General features: G+C 43.4%; 1 protein-coding gene and 1 long non-coding RNA gene across 2 annotated transcripts; one reads left to right on the top strand and one right to left on the bottom strand.

Annotated features, from left to right (window-relative positions):
- The first annotated feature begins 2,397 nt into the window (after window positions 1-2,397).
- LOC124049921 lies at window positions 2,398-4,926 on the top strand. The gene is made up of 2 exons (XM_046372044.1): window positions 2,398-4,466; window positions 4,553-4,926. The coding sequence occupies exons 1-2, from the start codon at window positions 3,860-3,862 to the stop codon at window positions 4,762-4,764; spliced, it is 819 nt and encodes a 272-aa protein (XP_046228000.1). The 5' UTR covers window positions 2,398-3,859; the 3' UTR covers window positions 4,765-4,926.
- Window positions 4,927-20,774: 15,848 nt separating this feature from the next.
- Window positions 20,775-21,602, bottom strand: LOC124049216. The gene is made up of 3 exons (XR_006841372.1): window positions 21,513-21,602; window positions 21,379-21,456; window positions 20,775-20,900 (listed from the first exon to the last, which is right to left on the bottom strand). It is a non-coding gene; the product is annotated as an uncharacterized LOC124049216 (long non-coding RNA).
- Between the last annotated feature and the right edge of the window lie 797 nt (window positions 21,603-22,399).

Here is a 22,399-nt window from a genome sequence, read left to right as displayed (position 1 = left end):
TTAAGACAATGTTAAAAGCCACTGTCATTTAATTTTAAGTGGCACATGTGTCTGACTTTATTCTGTTTATTTGCATATAAACAGCTGTGTGATGGGCTATATCAGCATTTAAAATGAGTGATTACAGCGAATGTTAGAAGCAGCAGAAGGTTGCCTTCTTAACAGAGATGCACACAATCTTTCAGTGGTGTTTGGCTGTGTTTACTCCCTCTCAAACCAACTTGGTGGCAGAGGTTTTCAGACCCAAAATTCCAATGCACATCACATACAGTTTGCAGCATGAATATTTTCATTACATTTTTAAAATCTTTTGACAGACACTGGTAAGTGCATTACATTACAGTCCACTACAGACAGAAAACTGGCACTTGCTTGCTTTTCTCCAAATTCTTTGGGGCCAAGTTAAAATGGAAGCTTATGGGGCAGTTGGCTGGCACGAAGTCAAAAGTGTGATTACGTTAACTTTCAAAATGACTATCTGTAGAAGAAGGCCAAATTTTCCATTTTTATGTAGAAGTTATGTATATAGTGGTAACCACAATTTACAATTTGCAGCTCCCCTCCACTTTAATGTTGTCACCCACTCTAGCTCTGAACATTCTGTGAAATACATACTATTATAAAGCCTGAAACAGAGAGAGCATTGCAAGGCTATCTATCCATCCATCCATTTTCTATACCGCTTATCTGTTAGGGTTGCAGGGGGATAGAGTCCATTAGGGAGATGGAATTTCCAAACCCCTTCATTTTGAGGCACTGACATCACATCAGCAAACGGAGGTCTTTTTGTCTGTTTCAGCTGAAAATGCTTAAAGTCAAAATTCTGGTTCGACGCTCTGACAGCACAATAAGAAGACAAATCAGTGACTGAAGATATTGACCCTCCTATTATCTTAGGGCCCATTAAGTGTTCCACATCTCTAAATAAATGACTGACATCATTTTTTGCTTCATATTTAATGACTTTTCCTAATTTAAGGGGGATAACTGGGTAAACATAAAATTTGCATGATCATGTGTTTTCAATGTCCTATAGACATGTTGTATGCATCTGCGTTCTTTGGGGTCAATTTGATCCCAGGCTGTTTTAGCTGCACACAACATGGGGGAGGGGAAAAGAAGAAGAATCAGTTTTATTGGCAGTATATATATTTAATTTTTATTTAACTTTATATATTTTTTACATACACACTGAATTTTTCCTCTGCATTGAACCCATCCTTGGTTGAACACACATGCAACACCCAGCAAATTACATGCAGCGATGTGTTGACCCTCCTGTTGTCTCTCAACCACCAGCAAACACACTACCTTCCAAAAATGGAAAGTTACTATGATCTGTCTCCCCACCTGAACAATCAAAATTGTTCCAGGCCCCACCAGATACCAGATGGCTGTCAGCCATGTTCAAGACATAAAATCAGTATCTCAACTCTTCATAACACCATCAATCAAAAAGGATATACTAAAGGATAGACAAATTTAAAGGGGAGGTGCATGTATTGGGACAGTTGGAAAGACTTGGACATGACCCACTTGCAAGCCTACATTGGGTTGCTCATTTTGGCAAGAGTGTACAAATCAAAAGGCAAAGCAACAGCAAGCCTTTGGGCTGCTGACACTGGAAGGGCAATATTTCCAACTGTATCTCTAAACACATTCCATGTCTTCTCCCTTGTCATATGCTTTGACGACAGAGAAACAAGGTAGGGACAAAGAGAGTGTGACAAACTTGCAGCAATATGGGATGTTATGATGCTTGTGACATTTTTAATGTTTGCCTTCACTGACAGAGCCACTGTCATCTCCTATTGCCCCAAGAAAGGGAAAATGTCCTGCTGATGAGTACCATGGCCAAAAACACTGTCCTGAGCACCAGAGAACCAGAGAAGAGAGAAAACCACAAATGGTTTTGGACTACAGCAAGACAAAGGCAGGGGTTGATAACCTGGACAAGGTCACAGCCACATGCAGCTGCAGACACACGACTGCCCATTGGCCCCCTGTAATTTTCTTTACAGTTTTTCACAATTGTTAAAACACATTTTTTGAAGGACAGGAGTCCTTTTCTCAGAATTCTAAGCACAAAAGTTTTTGCTCAAACTATATTCACAAAACATCTTTTTGCAAAATCATACCATCACCTCAAAATAGTTTTACATATGCTCAAAACCGAACAATGTTGTCAGATCTTTCACAAATCGGACAAAATAGAAAAACTGCTGAGCAGTCATTACAGTTTTTTCTGAATTGCTAAAACACTGTTTTCTGTTGTGTGAATCAATTGCTCAGATGTCTGAACTCATTCACTGAATTGAGCATCATTATGGCACATCTCTGTTAAGGAACTAGTCTGCACTAAAGACATTGAGTTACTTGTTGTTGGCATTCGGCCTTATTACATCCCAAGGGAGTTTTTGCACCTTATTTTGTTTAATGTGTACATCCCTCCCTCGGCTGATGAGGCTGCCGCCTGTGAGTTGCTCCACAGTGTAGTGACCAGGATGCAGACACAGCACCCACAGTCCCTACTGCTTATCAGAACATCCCCGAATACACACCCAGGGTGAGAAGAGAGCCTTGCACAGAAGAAGTCTGTGAAAGTGTGGACTGATGAGGCCAGTGAGAGACTGAGAGAATGTTTCCAATCTACAGACTGGGAGACACTTTACAGCTCTCATGATGGCGGCGCGTGTACAGTGCGAGGCTCAGCGTCTCTCCAGATTTCGCAATTTTGCAGTAATCTACCTGCTCATCTCAGGCCTGTTTGTACAGAACAGCTTCTGCTTAACATCCTACACCCGACAGGAGCTTTTGGACATCGGTCTTCTACATTCCGACAATTTTATAACAAATCTTCAGCTTATACCTGAGATCGCCAGAACAACGGAGGCTACGCATTCTACCCGGCCGGGCGGAAGTGCGCACAGGCGGCGTAGAGACCGTAAACAAAGGCGAGGTAAACATGGGGGGCTAAGAGCTAAGTTAAAACTAACACCACACCGGCTCTCTCTACCCAGTATTTTTCTCGCCAACGTGCGGTCCCTGGTGAACGGATGGATGAGCTACAACTCCGTATTACAAACAACAGGAGACTTACGGACTGTAATGTCATGATCTTCACCAAAACATGGCTAAACAGCGGCATACCTGACAACGCTATTGAGCTAGCCGGACGCCACACACTCCGGGCAGACAGAGCGGCAGATGACTCCGGTAAGAGGTGGAGGACTGTGCATTTATATTAACAAATCTTGGTGTACAGACTCTGTCATTATTGAGAGGCACAGCTCAGCTAACCTCGAATTTCTCGTGGTTAAGTGTAGACCGTTCTATCTGCCAAGGGAGTTCACTTCCACTGTTATAACTGCTGCTTATATCCCCCCGGATGCTAATGCTAAGCTGGCTATGAACCAACTTTATGCAGCCATTAGCAAACAACAGACTGTTCACCCAGAAGCTGCCTTTATAGTTGCCGGTGATTTTAATCACTTAAACTTAAAGACAGTGCTTCCAAAATTTCACCAGCATGTTTTTTGCAACACAAGAGGAAACAAAACCTTGGACCATGTTTATACAAACATTCCTGGGGCTTACACCGCGACCCCCCTCCCCCACCTCCGACAGTCAGACCATCTCTCTGGACCATACGGTGCTTCTCCAACAACAAACCCTGGATTACCCCCGACATCAAGGCTCTCCTGAAGGAGAAGAAGAGGTCCTTCGTGTCAGGGAATAGAGAGGAGGATCAGAGAGGGGAAAAGGTGCTACAGGAAGAAGATGGAGGACCAGTTGCAGAGCAAGAACATCAGCGGAGTCTGGCAGGACCCTCAGCTCACTTCACACCCCATCTGCAGACATGAGCTCCCCCTCTTCAGTCCCCAGCACCCCTCCTCTGTGCTCGAGTCTGTCTGTCACAGCCACACAGGTGAGGAACCAGCTGAGGAAGCTGAAGGCGAGGAAGGCAGCAGGTCCAGATAGCATCAGTCCCAAGTTCTTGAGATCCTGCACTGACCAGTTGTGTGGAATCTTCCAGAATATGTTCAACCTGAGCCTGTCGCTGGCCAGAGTCCAGACACCATGCCTGGTACCAGTGCCAAAGACCCCCCATCCAAAGGAGCTCAACAGTTATAGGCCAGTGGCACTGACGTCTGACCTGATGAAGACTCTGGAGAGACTCGTCCTTGTTTACCTGTGCCCGCTGGTGAGCTCATCGATGGGCATGCTGCAGTTTGCCTACAAGCCAGAAGTGGAAGATGCCATTATCTACCTATTGCACACATCACTATCTCACCTGGAGAGGACTGGAAGCACTGTGAGAATCATGTTTTTCTCCAGTGCCTTCAATACCATCCAGCCCACCCTACTGGGAGACAAGCTGAAGTGTGCAGAAGTAGACCACCACCTCAGTGCCTGGACAGTTGACTACTTGACGAACAGGCCACAGTATGTGAGGACGCAGAACGGTGAGTCTGACATGCTTCTCTGTCGTACAGGTGCACCACAGGGAACAGGCTCCCTTTCTGTTCACTCTCTACACCTCTTATTTCAGGTACAACACCCCAACCTGCCACCTACAGAAGTTCTCAGACGACTCTGCGATTGTCGGCCTCACCATGGACGGAGATGACCGCGAGTAGCGAGAACTCATCCAGGGATTTGTGGATTGGTGCCTGGAAAACCGCCTCCAAATCAACGCGGGTAAAACCAAGGAGCTGGTGGTGGACTTCAGCAGGCGCCAACACACCCCACCCACATTGGTGAACATCCAGGGAACAGACATTGAGAGAGTCATCTCCTACAAGTACCTGGGCGTTCATCTCAACAATAGGCTGGACTGGACCTGGGCTGCTCCCTGGACTCAGTGGACGAGGTGGGTGACAGGAGGACAATAGCCAAGCTGTCGTCTATGTTGTCAAATGCTGTCTATGCACTGGGCAGCTCCTTCAGTGACAGACTGCTACACCGGTGCTGTGTGAAGGAGAGGTACCGCCGCTCCTTCCTGCCCAGTGCTGTCAGACTCCACAACAAGCACAAACACCAGTAAAACAAAGGAGATGGTGATTGACTTCCGGAGAAGGACACTACCACTTACACCAGTGAACATCCAGGGCTCGGACATTGAGGTGGTGGACAGTTTCAAGTATCTGGGTGTTCACCTCAACCAAACTGGACTGGTCACATAACACTGATGCCCTGTACAAGAAGGGCCAAAGTCGCCTCCACCTTTTGAGGAGACTGAGGTCCTTTGGAGTGTGTAGGCCCCTCCTAAGGACTTTTTATGACTGTGGTAGCCTCTGATATTCACTATGCTGTGGTCTGTTGGGGACCGGGCAGCACGGACCGGGACAGGAAGAGACTAAATAAGCTGGTCAGGAGGGCCAGCTCTGTCCTGGGCTGCATACTGGACTCCGTGGAGGAGGTGGGTGAGAGGAGGATGTTAGCCAAGCTGACATCCATCATGGACAACACCTCTCACCCTCTGCATCAGACAGTGGAGGCTCTGAGCAGCTCCTTCAGTGGCAGACTGCTACACCCTCAGTGTAGGAAGGAGCGCTACCGCAGGTCCTTCATTCCCACTGCGGTTAGACTACATAATTCAATGGTCTAGTCCTCTTTTCCTCCCTTATGAGGACTTATATATAGCTGTATATTATACTGTGTTTACTGTACTATAAATTGTTAATTTAATTTATTACCCTTTTTCCTCTATTGTTTTTTGTACTGTTTTTGCACACTTTTTGCACTCTTTTTCTGTTCTTGTGAGCTGCCATGACAAATAAATTTCCCCAGTGTGGGATCAATAAAGTTCACCTTATCTTATTTTGACAAAACCATAAACTATCTTCACCTAGTAAAACACTATTGGCAGATCTCAGTCCCTCCTTCTACATAACTCTAAACACATTCTCAGGCAATAAAACACAGTTGTCACTGAACACAAATAAAACACGTGTCATTCATTGAACACAACAATTCAAAATTGATCACACTTGTTTCTCATCATGGCATGACAACATGACAAGCCAGTTCGGAGTGCAAGCAATTTGGTCCTGCAAGCTCATGACAGCAATGGACCAGAGGCACAGAGGACGAGTGCGTGTAAGACGAGGTAGAGGCGGAGGACCAGAAGGACGCAGAGGAAGAGGAACAGGAAGAAGAGGGAGAGGAAGAGGAGGAGGAAAAGGGCCAATTTCTGATGAAATTTGGGCTACAGTCATAGACCATGTACTGGTGCATGGCATGACCATGAGGGAAGCAGGAGAAAGAGTCCAGCCAAACATCAGCCGATTCTCTGTGTCCATCATAATCCAGAGATTCGGACATGAGAATAGGTACCGTCAACTTTACTGTTTTATCATTGAAAGTACTACTGTATACTGTATATATATTTCAGAACATTAAATTACATAAATTTTGTACATTCTCTTTTCACACAACAGAAATTAGTGTTTTAGCAATTCAGAAAAACTGTAACATCATTGATGTAAGCGCCTACAATGCCTTTATACTATTAAGTGACATTGTTAAGGCAACTGCTTGTCTGTGTCAGGATCGGGCTCACACAGGACTCAGATGCAGAGATGATGGTACAAGTGCTGCCTTTATTTAGTAATCTCAGCCTACTATACCTCACACAGAGCGATAAAACAAATGGCTATAAAATTACCTGGGCTCGTTTTCAAATGTAGGAGCACGGCTATGAAAGCTATGAGTCTCTGAAGAGAGGAAACAAAAGAGCTATGAAAGATTACTGAGGGATTATACTTAACTAACTACAACTAAAATCGCTCCAACAGGAGAAAAAATAACAAGGAAAGATTATTCAACTAAAAACCAAAAATCACTCACTAAGCAGAGGAAAAAAATTCTATCAACAAAATAAATCTACTATAGCACGAAAAATCTCTCCTACGGAGGAAGAAGAAAGCAAAAGAACAGAAAACCTGACGCTATCCTAAGGGACAAAACCTGAGCTATAAAACTACAACTGAAAATCACTCTGGAGCAGAGGCAGGAAAAGAAAGTAGATCGTAGTACAAATACCAGGCTGTGGCAAGAAAAGGGCTGGAGTGAATGTAGCTCCCACAGTAACACGAGGAAACGGAGTTTTCTTTTAAACTACAGGGCGTACTTTATTCAGCTTCGTCCCGTGAAAACTGACAACAACAAACAAACAAACAAATCCATATGAATCATATCAGACAAAACAAAGTCAATATCAACAACCTAGAAGACGACCACGTAGCTCCACAACACCGAGAGACACAAGCCCACCTCGCTGGCAGCTTGTCACCAAAGGAGCTAGGTTCGTTGCACACAAAGGCCCACGTTCTTCATAACATTTCTTCTTTGGTCCTGGTAGACGAAAACTGGACTACCGCCGCTCCTCAAGACATCCCCCTCCTGTACGTCCCCAAATCACGTCCCCCAGGAAGCAGAACAGAAGGCTCCACCCCAACACAACACAAAAAAAAAAACACTGCGCACCATGAAACCCATGCTCACAACAAACAAATGAAACAACCATACCAATCCACACATTGGAAATTCCACTCATGCCACCCAGGCAACCGACGACAGCCACAGTGAACATTCACGGAAGAAACACACTGGCACAAGACAAGGGAAACGCAGACTATTTGAACACAAAGGGTGATGGGGAACAGGTGGACACAATCAGGTAATCGGGAAGACAATCAGACTGTAGACACATGAGGAAAGGCAAGTGACCTGAAATAAGAGGAGAGTTACTTTTCAAAATAAAACAGGAAATGATGAGACATAAACCCAAAACAAGACAATACCTCACCGCGGTGTGACAGTCTGCCTGTAGTGAGTTAAAAAGAAAAAACAAGACTACAAGGCTAGTGTACTGCTCTCTCTATGTGTTTTGCTCCCGGAGCGTTAACGTAGATTAAACAGTCGGCCAAACTCCTTTTCAAGAGCCAGGAAAATGAGCGTACTTGCTCCTTTATTAACTTCACATTCACAATGGCAACATGAATTGGAGTGAAACTACAAAAGAAAGAAAATAACATCACCGTTACTTACTGCACTGTGTTTTGCTTATAGAATTAGCAACAGATGCTAACGTCAACCGTAAGCTTAACCGTCAGCTTAACGCAACATTACCGTAGTAGTTACTGGAAATATTCGACTATCAAAGTACTCGAAACATTGCTAGACTTATACCAAAGAAATATCTGACAAAAGAGGCAAACCGTGACACTTACAGTCATTGCTTTCTGGCGAGTTCATTAATCACATTACCGTACATTAGCGACCTTGCTTTGTTTACTGTATGAACTTCCTGTATAGAATTAAAGGAACACTACTTCCTGTGTCAAAGTGCATCACACATCATGTCAAAGAATAAGTAGAAAACTTATTAAAAGGCACATTTCCTTTCTTTAGAACCTTATAAAATTCTTTTAACAAACATATTATTATTTTTATTCAAGTTAAACTCAAACTCATTAGGTGGAGCAGAACAGCTAGCATGCACCAAAATGTTTAATCTCTATATAGAGAGGAGGCAACACATAGAACCACAAGGCAGTAAGCAGTTCAGACTGAAGACTGACTGAAGACTTCATCCCATTTTTATACTCTCTGATATGTGTCTGGTCCTTTGTTTGGAGCTTCACAAACATTCCTCTACAGATTGCCGAAAACAGTCGGGTACAATAAAAAGGCCGTGACCCATTTCAGGCACTTAAGATTGGGTGTAATCTCCTGTGGGATAAAGATGTCATCCTGCCCTCTGTTTTACCCAGGAAGTTATTTATGATAGAGCAGTAGGTTCACCAGGTCATTGTTTGGTCACTATAGCAGTACACAACTAAGGCTACAGACTAATTACATCAACTCATTGTTACTGCAACGCATACAAAATTTCCACCACAACATAAACAAAATTTTATGTTTTGTCAAGTTGGCTCACACAAAGAAAGCCTGCCTATATTGTTGTGTACCCTTCTGCTGTGGCTCACATGCATGTCCACACAAACAGTATTCCTGCTGCCTTGCCAACATATTCTGATATTTTAATATTTGCACTGTTATTTACAGGAGTTTGTAGCATATGTACAGATATTATATGCATAATGTAGCAAATAAAGTATTCAGTTGAAAAGGGGGTGTTTATGTAGTTTGTATGTACAGTATAGACAAGTATAATTGGTTGTATGTGCAAACAGTATATACAGAATGTACAGCTGATTGTATGTGCTAAAGAATATAAGTAACAGTTGTAAACTGAACATGTCTGGGAGTTCAGCTTGTGCAAGAACAGTCAGTACAAATACAAATGTACAATGAGTGCAATGAGAACGCAAGAAGCTTAGTAGTTGGTGTTGGTGTGGAGTTTAATGTTGGTGGGGATCGGTTCTTCCTCTAACACCTGCTGGATGGAAGGAGGGTGAAAAGTGTATGGTTGGGGAGGCCTGAATCTTTGATAATTCTGTACTTCCTGCCCAGACAGCATTTAATGTTCATGTTTTCAGTGGTGGACATTTTGGATCCAGTGATCCACTGTGCAGCTTTCACCATCCGCGTGCCTTCTATCAGGAGCAATTGTAGATAGATAGATAGATAGATATACTGTATTGATCCCAGGCTGGGATATTACAGTGCAGCAACAGCATTACACACAGCGACGATACAGTGAAAAGAAAAAGAATAAACCTATACAAATTATGTAAAAAAATAGCAATATATAAAGCAACATAAAAGTGTATAGACAACAAATAAGCAGTACAGCCTGTTGTGCAAAATAAAATGTATGTGTAAATGTAAGGTGCAGTGAACCGAGTACAGGAAAACAAATAAGGTGTGTAGTGACTGTATGTTATGTATGTTTTACCTGTTATTGTACAGTGTGATGGCATGTGGCAGTCCCTTCGACAGTGGAGCTGTAGCAGCCTGTGAGAGAAGGTGCTCCGCTGTCTGTCTGCTGTGTGATGGAGAGGGTGCTGATCATTGTCATGATGGATAACAGTTTATTCAGCGTCCTTCCTCTTCACCACGGTCTCAACTCAGACTCCAACCTGAGACCAAGTACAGAGCCAGCCTTCTTGATAATCTTATCAAGTCTGTTGGTGTTGGTGGCTCTGATGCTGCTGCCCCAACACACAACAGCAGAGAAAATGGCGCTGGCAACAACAGACTGGTAAAACATCTCACTGCACATGTTGAAGGATCTCAGCTTCATCAGGAAATAGAGTCTGCTCATCCCCTCCTTGTACACAGCCTCAGTGTCCAGTTCAGTCTGCTACCAGTCACCACTCCCAGGTATCTGTGGTCCTCCACCTCCCCCCAATCCTTAGTGCCTGTGAAGGCACCCTCTTCCTCCTGAAGTCGATCACCATTTCTTTGGTCTTGTTGACATTCAGTCTCAGGTGATTCTGTTTGGACCACTCCACAAAGTTGTCCCTCCTCTCCCTCTCTTATACACTCAACAACAGCTGAGTCATCAGAAAATATCTGCAGGTGACATGCATCGGAGTTGAAGAGGTGAAGAGGAAGGGAGAAAGCACAGTTCCCTGTGGAGCTCCTATATCACTGACCACCACAACCGACAGGACATTGCCCAGATGTACAAACTGTGGCCTGCCTGTCAAGTAGTCAGTAATCCAGGAGATCCTTGTGTCGTCAACAACCATCACCCACAGCTTCTCACCCAGTAGCAGAGGTTGAATGGTGTTGAAAGCACTGGAGAAATCAAATGTGATCCCCAGAGTGCTCCCCACCATCCAGATACAAATGGGATTGTTGCAAAGGGGAAGATGAGAGCATCACCGACTCCTAAATGGGACAGGTAGGCAAATTGTAAAGGGTCCAGACACGTCCTCACCTGTGGCCTCAGCTGGGTTAAGACTAGTCTATCCGAGACCTTCATCACATGAGATGTGAGGGTGTAGTCTGCCGGGTCAGATGGTCTCAACTTCTTGGGGACTGGAACCAGGGAGGATGTCTTCCACAGTGTCGGGACCTTCTCCCGACTCAGACTCAGGTTGTACAGATGTTGCAGTACAGGAGACAGCTGGCTGGCACAGGTCTTCAGGATCCTGGGAGTGATGCCATCTGGGCCTGCAGCCTTTCGCTGATGTAGTTTTAACAGTCGCCTTTTTACCTGAAGTGCAGTCACCAGTCAGTTCAATGTCCGGGGTACAGAGCTGTTCCTTCACGTTTACATGGCCGGAATTGCACAACCTCTCAGTCACATATGGTGGAAGCCCGCCACCCTTCTTCTTCCAACTTTTGGAACAGTCTGTCTCCCTATACCAAACCGTAACCTGGGACCTCAACACTGTTGTCCGGGATGTGTGAGAGCAGCCATGTTTCACCAAAGCAAAATATGCTACACTCATGGTATTCTCTCAGGGTCTTCGCTAGCGCTGCCAGTTCGTTGATCGTATTCCCCAACGACCTCACATTCCCCATTATAATCAGTGGGACCGCTGACTTATGTTTTCTCCTTTTTTCCCTCCGTTTGGCTCCAGACCTGCAACCCCAGCGTCTTCTCCGTAACTCCTGTGGGAACCCAGGTCTGTCTCCGCGCAGCAGCACAGACTCACACAGCGCTATAAGCTCTTCACGTGTGTAAACAATGTCCTTACCACTACTGACAATGTTCTCTGTTACAAAGAGTAAACAAAGTAACAGAAAAAAGCGAATAAAAATAACAAAACTAAGTCCAGCCATTGTCACAAATTTTATGAAGAAGTTGTGATTAATAAGAAAAACAAACGAACAGGACCAACAAATAAGCAAAGGCTTGAAAAACACGACATTTGGAATGGCGCCAACTATACGGTAGATAAGCATGCTCTTGCGGTTACAGTAGTGAAAGTCCACTAATATTCTCGTGCAGAGTTTAGTGACCAGGTGAGATTATTGGAGCAGTGGATGACAAGGACTTTGACGCTTGTGTTGTGCACTAGTAGGAGCAATTTGGTTATTGGCAAAAGAGTCAATGATTATGGGTGATAATCATTAAAGCAAAAATCAATGTATGCTTTATACACATAAAAATCAAGGCACCATCCTGTCACCAGGGACCAATAGCCAAATTAATAAATACGAAATAACAGTCTCTTAAAATTATGAAGGATGAATCCGAGCACTGACTGTCACGAATCCAGCTGTTATTACAAGTACATTCACAATAACCACAGACAACGACCGGTTAAACTACAACAGGATTTATTAATCAGCAACAACCATCCAGAGATAAGTATCACTTAGTAATAAACACTATTATAATCTAAGTTTATCAACACACATTAACTATTAACTAAGATAACACAGGTACAGCAGCAGGAGTATATCTATACATGGGTGTGCATATATACAGGAGTGTGTGTGTGTGTGTGTGTGTGTGTGTGTGCGAGAGAGAGAGAGAGAGAGAGATAGCGATGGAGTCACGTGAGTGACATCTCAGGAAGAACCCAGATGGCGGAGGGGTGACACTGGGGGACCTGTCCCTCGAAGCCAAGATGGAGGGTCGTCGCGTGTGTGATATCAGCAAGACCACGCAATGTGGCTAATGTGGCAAACAAAGACTACAAAGGCAAAGATCCTCGAGCGTCATGTGTCTCACAAGGAGATTCGTGATCGTGTGCTCGGACCTCTAACTCATGCCCATGTAAAATGTGTGAGAGAGATAAAGATAGAAGAGGAACTTAAAGAACTAAGAACCCAGTAAAGATCACCACTTCAGTTCTTTTGAGTCTCACACTATCACCACACAATAGCGGAGTCAGTAAACCGAAGTTTATATGCTCAAATATTGGTCTTTTAACTGGTGATGAGTGCAGCACTTACAAGCGAGTGCAGCACTTACAAGCGAAAGTCACACATTAGCAACTCTATCTTAATGCTGGTAACATCACTGTGTGTCCCTCGGGGGCAGCAGGAAAAATCACCTAACTTTGTTTCGTCCTTAAACAAAGTCGGCGCACAGCTCGTTAGCGTGCGATCAACTGATTGCAGTGATCCACGTCAGTAGAAGAAAAAAAGAAAAAGGTACAAAAAAACACAGCAGTCTGTTTCTCGGCCTGCGAGTTGAAACACTGTGACTTTGGGTTTTAAAGTGATGATAATAATCAAACGTTTGACCTCAGAGAGCCTGGAATAGCTCTCATTGTCACAGCAAGCACAGGGAAAAAGCTGCGACTGAGGGTCGCAGTGAACTTTTATTACCTGAGTGACGTTGCCTCGGACCCCTGTGGAGATGGCCGGACCACAGCCAATGTCTGTGCCGGTTCTGAGTTTGAATTCAGATTTATGACTAGGGGTACGTCATGGGGGGGGGTCTCGAACCGACAGTCACTCTAACCCAGGCTTTTATGGGGTACATGTAGGCTGCTCTATTGTTCTCCAGAGCACATGGCCAGAGATCCCAACACTTGATACCCGCTCTACTACAGCTCCATTGATGTAAATGAGCGAGTGGGAATGGTTCTTAGCTTGCCGGAAATCCACAACAGTCTCCTTGGTATCCTGAATATTAAGGGCCAGGTTGTTGTCAGCGTGCCACAAAGCCAAACGTTGGACCTCATCCCTGTAAGGGATGAGTGATAGGCCGAGTTGTGTGTGTGACCTGCCCCTTGACCCTGACCTCCATTGCTGTTCAGATTTTCTTGCTTTGACAACTACATCAAATTGTGCATTTACACTCATCATTTGATGCTTAGATGGATGCTTTTCCATCAACATACATTACTAGTCAAAAGTATGGACACACCTTCTCATTTAATGGTTCTTTATTTCCATGACTATTGACATTGCAAATTCTCACTGAAGACATCAAAGCTATGAATTAACACATATGGAATTATGTAGTAAACAAAAAAGTGTGAAATTACTCAAAACACGTTTTACATTTTAGGTTTTTCAAAATAGCCACCCTTTGCTTTGATTACTGCTTTGCACACTCTTGGCATTCTCGTGAAGAGTGTGTGTGTGTTTGGGGTCATTGTCCTGTTGAAATATAAACTAAATGCAAACCGGATGGGATGGCATATCGCTGCAGGATGCTGTGGTAGCCATGCTGGTTCAGTGTGCCTTCAATTTTGAATAAATCCCCAACAGTGTCACCAGCAAAGCACCCCCACACCATCACGCCTCCTCCTCCATGCTTCACAGTGGGAACCATGCATGTAGAGAGCATCCATTCACCTTTTCTGTGTCGTACAAAGACACTGCGGGTGGAACCAAAGATCTCAAATTTGGACTCATCAGACCAAAGCACAGTACACTGGTCTAGTGTCCATTCCTTGTGCTTCTTGGCCCAAACAAATCTCTTCTGCTTGTTGCATTTCCTTAACAGTGGTTTCTTAGCAGCTAATTGACCATAAAGGCCTGATTCACGAAGACTCCTTTGAACAGTTGATGTGGAGATGTGTCTGCTACTAGAACTCTGGGTGGCATTTATCAGGGTGCTGTTAACTTCTGAGGTGCTGTTAACTTCCGATATCTGAGGCTGGTGACTCGGATGAAGTTATCCTCAGCTGCAGAGGTGACTCTTGGTCTTCCTTTCCTGGGGCGGTCCTCGTGTGAGCCAGTTTCCTCATAGCGCTTGATGGTTTTTGCAACTGCACTTGGGGACGCATTCAAAGTTTTTGCAATTTTGCGGACTGACTGGACTTGAGTTCTTAAAATAATGATGGACTTTCGTTTCTCTTAGCTGATTGGTTCTTGCCATAATATGAATTCTAACAGTTGTCAAATAGAGCTGTCAGCTGTGTACCAACCTGAGTTCTGCACAACACAACTGATGGTCCCAACGCCATTAAGAAGGCAAGATATTCCACAAATTAACCCTGACAAGGCACACCTGTGAAGTGAAAACCATTTCAGGTGACTATATCATGAAGCTCATTAAGAGATTATTTAACATTTTTTCTTTGCTACATAATTCCATGTATCCTGCTTCATATAGATAGATAGATAGATAGATACTTTATTGATCCCGAGGGAAATTCAAGGATGTATTTGATGTCTTCAGTATGTACAGTATATACAATGCAGAAAGTAATAAAAATTAAGAAAAAACACTGAATGAGAAGGTGTGTCCAAACTTTTGACTGGTAGTGTACAGTAAAGCCCATTGCGTCTCATCCAGAGAGAAGGAGGAATTTGGATAGATAGAGTGTTCTGGAAAAATATCCCCTATTCACCTAATGTTTCATATTTTTCCACTTCTGTATACAGACGTTTAGACAAAATTTAAAACAGAAAAACTGATATGATATTGATACGACCAACATTTTTACTATGTTTGCTGAGAACCTCACATATGATGTGGAACATAATAGGTGAGACGCTGTGTCTCTTGATGACCTATTGCTGTGAGCAGTGAGCCATGACGAGTTCAACAATTAATCACTATGTTTGCTCTTCTCTTAACAGTATATTTGTTGTCATGTTGCCATAGTTCTTGAGGTGGAAGCCTTTCAAAGCCAGGATCATATTAGCATATGAATATCTCATTTGCATATGGATCCTGTGGAGCTCACACTTCATTTTATCTTCACTCTCCATTTCTCTCTTTAATTCAGTGTAACTCATTAACATCCATAAATGATGCCCAAATGTACTTTTTTGTTTATCTCGTGGAAATACAGGAGAGGGAGATTTTATTTTCCCTGAATTGTTTTAATGTTTCAATGTTACTTCCTTTTCAGTGGTGTAAAATTACATATCAAAAATGATTGCTAATACTTCTGATTTTAATATTACTTCAACATTCATTCATCAAGTTACTGATAAGGGTCAAACTTAATTCTTTACAGTATAAATGTCTTTGCAGAGAAAAGGGAGTTCTCTAGGATCATGAAAGCAGAGTAATTTTATAAATATGCTATTATAGTAAGATTAACTTAAGCTATAACTGAAAATTTGGTCTTTGCCACATCATTTTTGCAAACTGCTGCAAGTTTTAGCTCCGGTTCCGGCTGTTGTCCAGCTGTCACCAACTTACCTGTGCACTACCTACACTACCTAATACAATAATAGAGATCCCACTGCTTTCTCCATCTCAATTCATCTTCATATAGTTGTCATAGGCACTCTAATTACCTATAAAGCTGTACTTTGTAATCATGCTCTCAACATGTTATTTCTGTTGTAAGGTTGGACATTTAAATATGGCGATCTATGGGAATTGATTCACTTTTGAAATCAGCCTAAAGTGGCAGTTTGTTTTTGGAACTTGAGTGTTAGCCTCATTTTTCAGCCCAGAGACTACAGTTTGATTAATACTGAAGCATTTCTGGCAAGTAATTTCTTTAAATGTCTATTAAATAAAACTATATATAGCTTGCTTCAGTACAGTGAATTTAAGTACTTATGCAATGAAATCAAAAAAGATGCAGAGAAAATACAGAAAATCAGTTTATATATATACATAGGCCTATATGATAACTCTCTATGTTCACACTTACTTGCATTTCTCCACAGTACTCTCTGCATGATGGAGGAGATTTGGAGGAGATGATGCTGTGTCTGCAGCAGTTTTGCTCTGTGTTCAGCAACATAGAAGAGCAGCTCTCTGAAGACCAGGCAGCAGTTTACAGTGTTTTCTCTGACCAGGACAGGTACGCACTCTGCACACCTCTGTTTAGACCCTGACATGTATATGCACAGCTTCTAATAATGTCATCAATAAAATGAAGAATTTCTGACACCAATTCAGTTTATAAAGCTTTCTGAGCCTTCATCAACGGTACTAGGGTGCAGTGTAGTGAGCAGGATGATGCTACAAGGCACAGATGGCAGTAATTTTTTGGCAAAGCACAGGCACCTGGGCCATGCACATCCTAAGCCAATTTACATTATTTCTAGTCAGGATGTCTGGCACAGAAACTTTGTCTTCTTAAGTTTTCTTTAAAAATAAATACAATTGTTTTAAAACAGAGTTATTTCCATGTCTGGATTTGCAGTCATAGTTGAAGCTATAGCTTCTTAGTGATTAGATGAGATTAGATTAGATTCAGATTTATTGTCATTACACATGTAAAAAATACAAGGCAACGAAATGCAGTTATTCCGAAGTGCAATAAATCACAATCAAAATTCCTTTATTTATCTCCTTGGGGAAATTCTTTTTTGTACAGGCATTGCACTTGCAGTTTTCCCGACCAAGAAAGAAAGTGAAAGATATAAAAATAGGGAAAACAACAAGATAAGTATAAATTTAAAAAATACAGGTATTACATTTACATGTGCAACATATCGTCGCTGTCCCGTGAAAAAAACATATTTCCAAAATTCATTTTTTCCAGGAGCATGAAAAAACGTTTTTTCTCAAAAACTAGCTTATAAAGGAGATTCAAAAATGGTTTAAATAGACACATTTAGGATTTGAAATAAAACTCTGTTGACACATTTATCAATAAACTGTTTAAATTATTTTAAACAAACTTGCGTACGTTGTTGTGGGCGATAGTGGACATACGTGTTTTTTTTACGATGCGCTCCAATGACGTGCGGTTACTTACGATCCTCCAGTGAGTATAAAAACAGGATAAACATAAAAATAGGATAAACAAAAACTAAAATCTCAAAGTACAGGTATTTACAATGTGTTCAAATTTTTTAAGAAAATGTAAAAATACAGGTATGTACATGTGTAAAAAACCAATATATACATTGTATATATAAAGTGAGTGAGTGTGTCAGTCACAGTGCTGAGTTTAGCAGTTTGATGGCGACAGGCAGGAATGATTTCCTGTGTCGCTCTGTGGTGCTGTAGCTGATCAGCACATTGTGGAGAGGGTGAGAGGGAAAGTCCAGTATAGTCCTTATTTTGGACAACATCCTCCTCTCAGACACCACTGTCAGAGAGTCCAGTTCCTCTCCCACAACATGGCTATCTGTTAGTGTCCCTCACCCTCAGGCAGCTGCCCCAGCAGGCAACAGCATATGTGATGGCACTGGACACCACCGACTCATAGAACATCCTCAGCATCGTCCTGCAGATGTTGAAGGACCTCAGCCGCCTCAGAAAGTAGAGGCGGCTCTGGCCCTTTCTGTAGACCATGTCCACATTCTTGCACCAGTCCAGTTTGTGGTCTAAGTACACCCCCAGGTATTTGTACTCCTCCACGACCTCCACAGTGGCCCCTTTGATGTTGATAGGGGTCACTGGAGCCTTAGTCCTCCTCAGGTCCACCACCAGTTCCTTGGTCTTTGTCACATTGAGCTGTAGGTGGTTTTTCCCGCTCCATGTGACAAAGTTGTCCACTACCGTCCTGTACTCTCTCTCATCCCCCCCAGGAATACACCCAACCACTGCAGAGTAATCAGAAAATTTCTGAAGATGGCAGGTCTCTGTGCAGTGCTTAAAGTCTGTGGTGTAGATCGTGAAGAGGAAGGGAGAGAGGACAGTCCCCTGTGAGCCCCGGTGTTGCTGATCACTTCATCTGACAGGCAGCACTTCAGGCGTACACAGAACACAGAACACAGAAAAGACCCACAACTTTCCCGGTGTGTGGTGGGTAGAAAAAGAGAAAGCTTCCCTTCCACTGTAGTCCAAAGTCCTCCTGTGTACCTTTGGTACAGGTGTTGTCTGACCTAACATGATAAGGTCTATTGGTCAGAAAGTCTAAGGAGCTAAAGTCCACGAACAGCATTCTTGCAAACGAGTTGTTATTCTCTGGATGTGTGAGGACAGTGCAACACTGTGGAGACAGTATCCTTCATGCTCCTATTTCTGTGGTAATTGGTGGGGGTCCAGTGTGGATGAGAGAGGTCTTCAGGTGTGCCAGGACTAGTCGCTCAAAGCTCCTCATAACTATGGGCATGAGCGCTACAAGGTGGTAGTCATTCAGGCACGTTGGGGTGGACTGTTTGGGCACTTGCACAATGGAGGTGGTTTTGAAGCATGTTGGCATAACTGCTCGGTTGAGGGATGGGTTGAAAATAAAACATAAAAACTGCCAGCTGTCCAGCACATGTCCTGAGTATGCATCCAGGGATGCCATCAGGGCGAGAGGCTTAGTGTGAAAGGCTGGTCTGCAGGGAGTCTGATCAGAACATGAACAGAGTTCTTTGCATGTCTGGATTTGCAATCATGGTTGAAGCTATAGGTTCATGAGCATGTCCCTCAGACACCTACACAGCACTTAAAACTTAAAACTCAAATTCACACCGACCTCTGGAATAGGCATTAACTTATGAACTGGAAGGGAAAAAAATAAATAAATCGTTCGGCTTCATGTTTATTTGTTAGAACTTGACACAGGGATGTGGACAAAACTCAAAGCCATCAGTGAAGTTTAACAAAGGTTTTCCTTGGAGAAATAATCAAACAAAAGGCTCTCTCAATGGAGGATACAAAAAAATAACACAAAGCGCTCTCTAAGGAGGTTACAAAACAGAACAAAAAGCGCTCTCTGAATAGGACCAAAAATATAAACTTAAAGCAAACAAATTCAATAAACTAGACCTGGGGCCCGTTTCATGAAGCAGGTTATGTGGAAACTCTGAGTATGTTAAGCCTGAAATCAGCGAAACCCTGAGTTAAGCGTTTCAAGAAGCGAGGTAAGTTAACCCTGAGATCGGGGTAAGTTCAGGAGTAAGTTAAGCCCATTTCATAAAGTGAGGTAACTCATACTCGGAGTCTGTTACCGCGGTAACTTAGTCTGTGAACATAACCTGGTCGGGAGCAGGTTTTATCCCAGAAACCCTGAGTTTGTCTCTGACTCCTCCCCTTTACGGAACATAAGCCTGAACCGTTTCCTTATTCACTGAGTCTCTGTCGAACCTGCTAAATTTACGAAAATCGAGTGTGTTTCTGGAGGAGCCTGCAGACGAAGAAGCAATACTGATTCACAGAGAAATGTGATTGCGTCGGGCGAGGATTTCCCGAGCATGTCTGGGTAATTTTTCATCCTGTTCCGACTTTTTATATGAGCGTTATCGTTTTTCGTTACAGTCACTGCAATACATTCACAACCTCATCCGTCCTTTCATCACTCACATCACCCACCGTGGCTGTGAACTCACCACTGAGCAGATACTTTGCATTGCTCTACGTTTCTGCAAACGGGAGTGTTTTATACAACACTGGAGATGCAGAGCACATAAGTAAAGCACCTGTTTGCAGAGCTGTCAGAAAGGTGAGCCTCGCTCTGAAACGGTTTCTCTCAGTTTGTCTTGTTTTTCATGGCCACAAGCCTGTGAGAGTCATCAAATGGGATTGCGGGTAAATAATTTCAAATGAATAATAATTTTTCTGTTAACATGTTGCTGAGACCTCTGGGAGCAAAGATTTGAATGTCTTTCAGGATTTCCCAATGTGATTGGCTGCATTGATGGCACTCACATTCCTATCACTGCTCCTTCACAAAATGAATATTATGTGAACAGGAAGTCCTCCCACAGATTTCAACTAACCCATCTCATTTTCTGTACTGTTAAAATCATTTGTGATGCAGCTCACATCATCACAAATGTGGAAGCCAAGTGGCCTGGGTCTATGCACGACTCCTGTATATGTGGCGAGGTGGACGCTAAGGAGCATAAAAAAATCGTAGTTGCGACAACGCCACCTGGGGAATTGCCCCCCAGGAAATCTGAGCTTAACTGTGTTGGTTATTTAGACCAAGGCCACACAGGTTCAATACCACAGGGCGAGACGGTTCCACAACAAAGAATTTATTAACACATAGAATAGACAAAATACAATTCAAACACAGTCACACCAGTTGAACACACAATAAAACAAACCAAGGGGCGAATAAAGCTGGCCACAAGACAAAGGGGGGAGGTCCTCGACAGAATCACCCGTGAAACTACACACTCACACACACACAAAACCAAAAAAGGGGGGACCGTGGAGAACACACCACCACCAGGGATTAACGGCCACAGGGAGCCCACGACACCTAACAACAAAAGAAATAACAATTAATAAAACAAGCCCAAAGGTTAGTATAACTGGCGTGAACTAAACAAACATTGACCTAAAGAAAGAAAAAAAGAAAAAGACAATATAATAAACTCATCAATACAATAAAGGAAAAAAAACAACACAGGAGAAAAGGAAGGAACAAACTCCACATCAGGCCAAAACAGCAATACAGCCGATACAATAATGGAGCCAAAACGGTAGTAGAGCCAAAACGGTAGTAGAGCCAAAACGGTAGTAGAGCCAAAACGGCAGCGCAGACCCAGGGAGGGGTGACTGGTAGTTGCCGGCAGTTTACCCTCGCCTCGTTCCGCAAGGCTACGGTCACGCCGGAAAGAGGCAGAAGACAGCCAGCTCCTGTCACGGGTTAATCACTCAGCTGCACCAAAACACCCAAACAATCAGCTGGAGAACGAGGGACAGAGCCGCTGGACGGCAGACAATCGCAGACTTACCGAAAGGGCAGATGAGCATCTCCAGGAAAAACTACCAGTGGGGCGACACATCCCCACGGCCCGGCAGCCGGTCGCGCTCTACAAAACAAAGATCGCGTCACCAAAAAAAGCGAAAGAGTAGCAGAATACATTACCTGAGCGAAGAGGATCATACGCCCGCAACAACCACGTCACACAATCACGGTGGCCACAGGAAGCAAGCGGAAGAGGAAGAGGCAAATGCGTCGCACATCTATATATAGAGACGCATCGCACCGCCCCTCAATCAAAGCGCTCCGTCCCTTAGCACAATGCCATATAGTGGCAGGGAAAAACACGACAGGTCACATATATATCAAGAGTCTACTCTGAGCAACAGAATATATTGTGGCAAGTGGCCTGAAACACTGCACTGGTGGCTGTTTGTCACTGTAAAGATCTTTGTCCAATGAAAAGATCGGGAAACGGGAGTGTTTTATACAACATGCAGAGCACATAAGTAAAGCACCTGTTTGCAGAGCTGTGAGAAAGGTGAGCCTTCATGAAATGGACCCCTGGGATCCGTTTCATGAAGCAAGTTCAACAAACTCTGAGTATGTAGTTGAAATCTGTGGGAGGACAGTGATAGGAATGTGAGTGCCATCAATGCAGCCAATCACATTTGGAAATCCTAAAAGACATTCAAATCTTTTCTCCCAGAGGTCTCAGCAACATGTTAACAGAAAAATTATTATTCATTTGAAATTATTTACCCGCAATCCCATTTGATGGCTCTCACAGGTTTGTGGCCAGGAAAAACAAGACAAACTGAGAGAAACCATTTCAGAGCGAGGCTCACCTTTCTGACAGCTCTGCAAACAGGTGCTTTACTTATGTGCTCTGCATGTTGTATAAAACACTCCCGTTTGCAGAAACGTAGAGCAACGCAAAGTATCTGCTCAGTGGTGAGTGCATGGCCACGGTGGGTGATGTGAGGACGGATGAGGTTGTGAATGTATTGCAGTGACTGTAACGAAAAACGATAACGCTCATATAAAAAGTC

This window comes from Scatophagus argus, chromosome 18 (genome assembly GCF_020382885.2).
Source record: "Scatophagus argus isolate fScaArg1 chromosome 18, fScaArg1.pri, whole genome shotgun sequence".
Classification (NCBI taxonomy): domain Eukaryota; kingdom Metazoa; phylum Chordata; class Actinopteri; family Scatophagidae; genus Scatophagus; species Scatophagus argus.
The sequence above is the reverse complement of the archived record's forward strand: the minus strand, read 5'-3'. Positions and strand labels throughout refer to the sequence as shown.